Genomic DNA, 7787 nt, shown 5'->3' on the forward strand with positions numbered 1-7787 from the left:
ATTCTTTCGGGGCATCGCTAATTAAATGGCTCGTGAAAATGCTTGAATGCTAAATTTAAATAAATATGCGATGCATAAGAATTTAAATAACATAAACTTTCAAAAATCATTTTTGTTGGAATTAAAGTAAATTCATTTTCTTTTATCCAGCGTGAATCATCTTAATTTCTAAGTTTGAAATCTACTCTAAATTTAACTAGGGAAAAGCGGGGCGTTACAGTATGAGAAGAAACGTCTTCCTAACTCTTTGATACTCGTAGGCACCAACGTACTCTTTCTACATGTGTTGCGTGTTCTAGCCATCTAGACAAGTAATCTCGAGGACGTGAGAAAAAAGTAAATAAAATCTAACTTCATCAAGAAAACTTAAAGCATCATACATATACTTTTTGACTTTTACCTCACTCGGTAGCGACGTGGCGGTTGCGATGATGGTCATTTTTCTTAAAAAGATTTTTATTGCATGTCTACAGAAACGTAGACCTGCTCTGATACCATACTGTGACGCCCCAATTTTATTATTAATAAATAAAAAGAAAATACTTTGATTAAAAAAAAATAACAAGGTTTCAATATTTAAAATAAGGTAAAAGTTCAATTGAGAATGACATATGTATTTAGAATTGAGAATGAATTACAGCCATCCGATTTTATTGATCCAACAGTGATGACTTATTGCATGAACTCACTATCAAATATTATGGAGAGGGTTGTTTTGTCTTTCAACATTTCCATAAATATGGCAGTTACACTAATCATGCGTTGAATTTTATATGTTTTACTTTGTGAAAATGGTTGTATGCGTTATTTTTCATTTGCTTTGATATCTTGTTCTATTTGTGCGAATCGACGAGATTTTATATTCCACCAAGTCATTGAATCTGTCAATTTTATATTCCACCCAAAACTACGAAACTAAGAAAATGCGATCACTCATAAACTAGCAAAGGAAACATCAAACACAATAGTTTAATTGGAAATCGTTGCTAGAATCGATGTTTGAGAAGTTCGACCAAATCTTTTAACATTTCCATAAATATGGCAGTTACACTAATCATGCGTTTTTTAGTGTATATTGTTTTGGAAAGATTTGGTTGAATATTTTTTTTATTATACTCTATGCAACAAACGATAATTATGTAAAAATTATAAAAACATTTTTGAGCATCATTTGCAAAACCTATTTTTTGTCAAATTTCTAGCATATACGTGAGCCGGCGTTCATACATTCTTCTTAAGCGTAGAATCAGAGTTCAATGGAATTATCAGGTTAGTTGTTTGGGATTGAAATATCAAAAATGAAAAACTCATATATTTGTTGCTTTATCCAAGATTATGACCATTTGTTTTCTTGAACAGTATGGATTTTATTTTGATGAACAGTACAATTTTGGCTAATGAACTAAAAGAAACACTATTTGGCTATAAAGAGGATATCGACAAGCAACTACATGTAGACACATAACTGAAAGAAGTCAGAATTTGTTCAATCCATTTTCAGCCAACTTATACATATGTTCATAAGAATGTTCTTTTCTGTCTTATTTAAAAAATGAGTTGAGTTTTCACGCGTTCAGTGATTCTCAGAATCAAATACTCCCTCCGTCCCTAAAATGGCTTCCTCTTTGGGGACGGCACGGGTTTTAATAAAAAGTTGTAAAGTGTATTGATAGTGGAGAAAAAGTGATATAATTATTATTGGAAATTGTGAAAAGTGTTATAATTAGTATTGGGAGTGGTGAAAAGTGAAAAGTAAGAATAAATAAAGTATTGTTAGTGGTGGGGTAGGTTTCCAAAAATGGAAAGAAAGAAAGAGGAAGTTATTTGGGGGACGTCCCAAAATGGAAAAAGAGGAAGTTATTTTAGGGACGGAGGGAGTAGATATTTTCTATGAACTATTAGTGTATATGTGAAATAGATTTAACTTTGTTGGAATAAACGTGAGCATATTCTCGCCTAATTACTTGTGTGTAGAATTTTGATATAACATGTTGTAGAAGCCTTCGATTAATTTCTGTAGAATTCGATGATGTTGAATTTTTTTAATTGTTCCATATACCAGGCTATTAAGTTTTAAATTTACATCTTTATAATTTACATATAGATGGACGTATACTTCACTAAATTGAGAATTGTATATTATTTTCAGATAATTTCAATCCAAGTATTCCAGATCGTCAAATATGCTTCCCTACTTCTGCCAATACATTAAAACCATATGTTGGACAGCTGCATAATACACTCGATGAAGGTGTTAAGTTTTATAAAGCATATGCTGCCGCATGTGGTTTCCAGTGTCGGATGAGTACTATTATATATGCTGCAGATGGCACTATTCGACTCAGATATGTTTTATGCAATAGAGAAGGAGTGTGGGACAAGGTCGATGGGACACTAAATGAACATGGGAATCCTTTGAAAAAGAAACGGAAGACAACATCTTCCCGGTGCGATTGTATGGCTAGAGCCATCTTTGAAGTTGTGGATGGTGGTCGCTACAAGATTCGTAGGTTCAATGAAGGGCACACGCATTCAATGGTGCCGGCCCATACTCGTCATCTGATGACCGGCAACAGGAAAGTCGGAGAACTGGAGCAACTATTCATAATTTCGGGCGTCAAGGCAAACATTGGGGCTATGCGTACTTTTCGTTTGTATAGGGAACTCATAGGCAGTTACGAAGCAGTGGGGTGCACCACTGATGACTTCAAGAATTATGTCAGGGATCTCAAAGGTCATTCATTAGATTCGGATGCCAAAATGTTGTTGGATGCACTTACAAATAAACAGGAATTGGGAGATGGGTTCAAATTCATTTGCGACGTAGACGAAGAAAAAAAAATGCGTCGATTGATATGGACTGACGAAACTGCCGTGAATAACTACAAAATTTATGGAGAGGCGGTATCATTCGACGCCACATATCACACAAACAAGTAAGTAATCACTATAACGTTTTTTTATGTTTGCCGAATACACTTTCAATTATTCTGTAATTCCATGTTCATTTTAAAAACTTGATAAAGTTCATACTTATGTTGGTTGTTTGTTACTCAAGTAACTGTCTCATAATCAATATCGTTCCCAGTATATTACCTGATCTGCCATTTTGCATTTCCTAATAGGTACCAAATGATTTTCACTCCTTTTACTGGGAGAGACAATCACGGAAAATGTATTTCGTTTGGTGCAGCCCTTATATCTCGCGAAGACACGGAATCCTATTCTTGGGTGCTTGATAAATTTTATGAGATTATGGGCCGTGCACCCCGTGTACTGATAACAGATCAAGACCCAGCTCTAAGAAAGGCCGTGGCATCTACATGGAAAGAGACGCGACATAGGTTTTGCATGTGGCACATAACTATTAAGGTTGCGGAGAAATTGCCATCAAGGCTGGCAAAGGACCCTGATTTCAAGGCAAATTTTGGCAGAATTGTGTGGGCCGAAGACAAAGATCCTGAAGTGTTCGAGGAAGATTGGAACAATATGATCGATGAATACGACCTTGGTGGAAACAAGTGGTTTTCAGACATGTATGAAGACAGAGCTTTCTGGATACCTGCATATTTCAAAGACATTCCCATGAGCGGTCTATTCCGAACCACTTCATTTTCAGAGAGTGAGAACAGTTTTTTCAAGCGTTTTCTCAACAAGAATGCTGATCTCGTATTGCTTTATACGAATTATTGCATGGCTCTTGATTCTCAGCGCAATAACTTCAAGAAGATAACTTATGCAGATGAGACTCGTTCCCCTAGTATGCTGTATGCGCTCCCCATTGAGAAACATGCATCTCAGGTATACACGAACTCCATTTTTAAGTGTGTTCAGGATGAGATAGGTTTCTCGATCCGTGGGTGCAGCATTCGCAAGATGTATTTAGAAGATGATGACAACGTGTTTGTCATTGAGGATAACCTAGATGGTGTTTTTACAGTTCGTCATGTGACCGAACACGACGACGTGTCGTGTAGCTGCAACATGTTTAACAGAAAAGGATTGGTGTGCAAACATATGTTCCACGTGTTCACAAATATGAGGATTCACAAAATCCCTGAAAAATACATTATTAGACGTTGGTGCAAGTTTAGCATAATATTCCCAGAAGAAGCACAAAGTGAACAGTCTAAAGATTATGTTCAACCTTCAGCTAAAGGAGACTTTCGTTTCTTCAAGGTCGTTGCGGATAGCCTTGGGTATGTGAGATGCAACAATGAGCTAAGTGAGCAGTTGTTCTCTGCACTCACTGAAGTTAAAGACAAGTTCTGCAAGCTTGGATCGCTGGAGCATCCATCGGCATCCAAAAAAAGGATGTTCTTGGATTTCTATGGGTCTGCTCCGTCCGAATCACCCTCGGTGCTGCCACCTAACATATCCAAGACAAAAGGGAGTGGTGCGGGCGGCCGCAGGAAATCAGAGCAAGAAAAAGCTATGTTACTTGCCAAAAAACCAATGCGCCTATGTAGAAAATGCAATACCTTGGGTCATCATGATTCTAGGAATTGTCCAACAAAAGAGGACGCATAAATGTTAGGAATAGTTATTTAGTTGATTTATTACTTTTTACTGCTCTGTTTTATGTTCATGGATTGGTTTCACAGTTCGACAATATTGTTTTCTCGTACATCTGAAATCTATTACTTTTTATTTAGAATATTTTTGAACTATAGGTAAAAATCTGAAATAGCCAAATGGAGTGATTACATATCTTTCACACGAGGAACTGTAATTCTATATCAATTTAATTGTTAATGTATATGTGATTCAAAATACACTGATGTTTTTGTAGTACTTCAACCGTGAGCAGATTGTCCCCGATTCTGAGAACTTGTAGCTGCTTGAGAAGGGCAAGTTGTGGAGGAACTGAGACACTGATGGAGATCGACAAGAGAAGCAGTTCCTTTAGGCTTAATTTGATGAACATATTCTAAATGAACATAACTCAATTTTTTTAATGAATAATTTATTAATGATGAACATATTTTACTGATTTGATGAACATATTTTACTACTTTGAACGCAATTTGTTGAACAAATAGTTATATCATTTGAACTTTGGTAGACTTTCCCGGATTGATGGACATATTTTACTGATGAACATGCATTAAAATAGTTTATTAATTATGATTAACATATTTTACTGATTTGATGAACATATTCTAAATGAACATAACTCAATTTTTTCTATGAATAATTTATTAATTATGATGAACATATTTTATTGATTTGATGAACATATTTTACTAATTTGAACGCAATTTACTGAACAAATAGTTATATCATTTGAACTTTGGTAGACTTTTTCAGATTGATGAAATTATATTTTTGTTTAGTATAATGAATTTTTAATCGTTTTGTATGAACAAATAGTTATAGCCTTTGAACTTTATTGAACAAATCTCATTTTCTAGATGAACATAACTCAATTTTTGCAATGAATAATTTATTAATTCTGGTGAACATATTTTACTGATTTGTTGAATATAATTTGTTGTGTCGGCAAACAAGTTTTACTAACCAAATAGTTTATCACACACAATATATTCGTAAAATAATAAATATACGTTCATCAAAGAAATATGAAAATTCAAAACAAATTTATAAAAAGTCTGACCAAATTTCAATAAAACATTATGTGCAATTATGTTTCAATATGATTCATTCAACCAGTTATGTTTCAAAGTTCTATTTCATTTTATTAACAATTCAATTCCTTTTGGAAACCCAAATATTCTATACACATCTTCCTTGAATTATTTAATTACGATTTTATTCGACACACTTAATACAACGTTCAAAACTTCTTTGTTCTTGTATTCATTTGGCATTTGACATTCATTTATATATTTTATCATGCAAATTAGATTCAATAAAAAACAAACAACTATGAAGAAATATTGCAACACTTTCCTATATTTTACTATGACAGTAAAGAATGAATTGTTCACTTTACAGATAGAGAGTGTCAGGCCCAAAACAAGCAACTATGAAGAAAGATTGCAACAATTTCCTATATTTTACTATGACAATAAGAAATTAATTGTTCACTTTACAAAGGCTATATGATATCATTGAATAATTTATGCAACTATATTGGAGGAAAAATGGTGATGAATATACCTGAACTTAGATGGAATGAATAACTATGCAGATGAAAATATTGAGAAACAGTAGCATCCATATTTGATTATACAACTATCTCTCTATATCAATAACTTCTATTGGCTTCTCCTTCACTAGTATCAGAGATGTCTTTATTGCTTTGTTTAATGACCATACCTCGATGACTATGTTCCCCAATCGAATTGGAAGACTTCCGGCCAATTCGTCGCTCCTGAAGTTTATAGGAAAATTTATGGAAATAATTCAGAAAGATACAACTTGTGACTCATTTAAACTTTGAAATCAAGAATTACTGAGGAAGAAAATTACATTTTATGTATAGTAGAAAAATAACAAAAAAAAAATAGAGTTTATAATAGTAGAAAAATTATGAACAAAAAATTACATTTTCCATATGGGTAAATCTATTTTTATGTAATAGCAGTCATGACCTATGTTCGTTACTTTAGCAGGACATGTTCAGAAAGTTTATAATCATGTTCGTAATTAATTTTACCATAGAATTTAATCCAATAATAACAGTCATGACCTATGTTCGTTACTTTAGCAACACATGTTCAGAAAGTTTATAATCATATTCGCAATTTTTTATAAATGAAATCATGTTCGTAATTAATTTTTATTGTAGTTGTACATATGCATGCAATGAAACAATTGTGCTTTTTTTTTCGTACCGTACTATATAGTAAAATAGATATAATGAAATGTACCGTTATTGTGTATTGTTCACTAATTATGATATTTTGTTCTACCATATATTTTAATCCAGTAATAGCAGTCATGACCTATGTTCATTACTTTAGCAACACTTGTTCAGAAAGTTTATAATCATGTTCGTAATGACTAAGTCATAGTTAGTTTAACGTATATTTTGGTCGGAAGTGTTCATGATATTTAATCAGTCTCAATAAATGGTGACTACATGTAGTAAGTGATAATCTTATGAACTTTTTTTTACATTGTTTTGAACAGCAAGAAAAACGATGGGAACACCTCCATTCATTTTTCTGAAAATCGAACAGAAGCTTAAGTGGGCTCCCTTCGCCGGCTCGTTTTTGCGTCGACCGGCCACTAGGCCGTGAACCGTCAACATGTAGTCGTTCCTTCATCTTCAAGCTACTACTATCACGAATCGAAAAGCCGAAATACTCTCTCTATCTCCCCAACCAATGGCCGCAACATCCTTCGGCAACCAACGTCGAATTTCCGATGTAGCAACCGGTCGATTTACGGTCTTTGATTCTCTCTCTCCCTACTGTAACGGAGAGCCGAGAAACCACTATCGTGTAGTCCATTCTTCCATGCACACAGACGGCTAAGCCGAGAGCCTCATCTTTTCCACGATCCATGATTGTATTCTTCCGAACAAGAGAGGACGATGAAAGAATCTATTGGGTATGCGTCTTTTGAACCTTTACGCTCTTTTTCTTGAACGTCATTCTGCACATCTGTGAACATGACATTGATATATCAGCATATTTCGCCGAAATAGTAAACACCTACGAAACACCCTTTCTTCACTTTTCTAAATGAACGTGTTCGGCGGAGAAGAAGGTTGTGAACGATAAATCTGTAATGACACACCATGGTAATCAATTGATATCTCGATTTGTATGGAAAGTGAGGAATTTAAGCAATTTTCCTATCCTTCATAAATCGGC

General features: G+C 34.2%; 1 protein-coding gene across 1 annotated transcript; it reads left to right on the forward strand.

The window, feature by feature from the left end:
• The first annotated feature begins 1256 nt into the window (after window positions 1-1256).
• Window positions 1257-4530, forward strand: LOC131008153 (protein FAR1-RELATED SEQUENCE 5-like). The gene is made up of 3 exons (XM_057935047.1): window positions 1257-1269; window positions 2150-2936; window positions 3126-4530. The coding sequence occupies exons 1-3, from the start codon at window positions 1257-1259 to the stop codon at window positions 4528-4530; spliced, it is 2205 nt and encodes a 734-aa protein (XP_057791030.1).
• The last annotated feature ends 3257 nt before the right edge of the window (window positions 4531-7787 follow it).

The sequence above is a fragment of the Salvia miltiorrhiza genome, chromosome 2, assembly GCF_028751815.1.
Source record: "Salvia miltiorrhiza cultivar Shanhuang (shh) chromosome 2, IMPLAD_Smil_shh, whole genome shotgun sequence".
NCBI lineage: Eukaryota > Viridiplantae > Streptophyta > Magnoliopsida > Lamiales > Lamiaceae > Salvia > Salvia miltiorrhiza.

Excerpts from the sequence above, each read along its gene's own strand:
- LOC131008153 (XM_057935047.1), top strand. Across the intron at positions 2,937-3,125 it reads GCCACATATCACACAAACAA|GTACCAAATGATTTTCACTC; the intron begins GTAAGTAATCAC and ends ATTTCCTAATAG.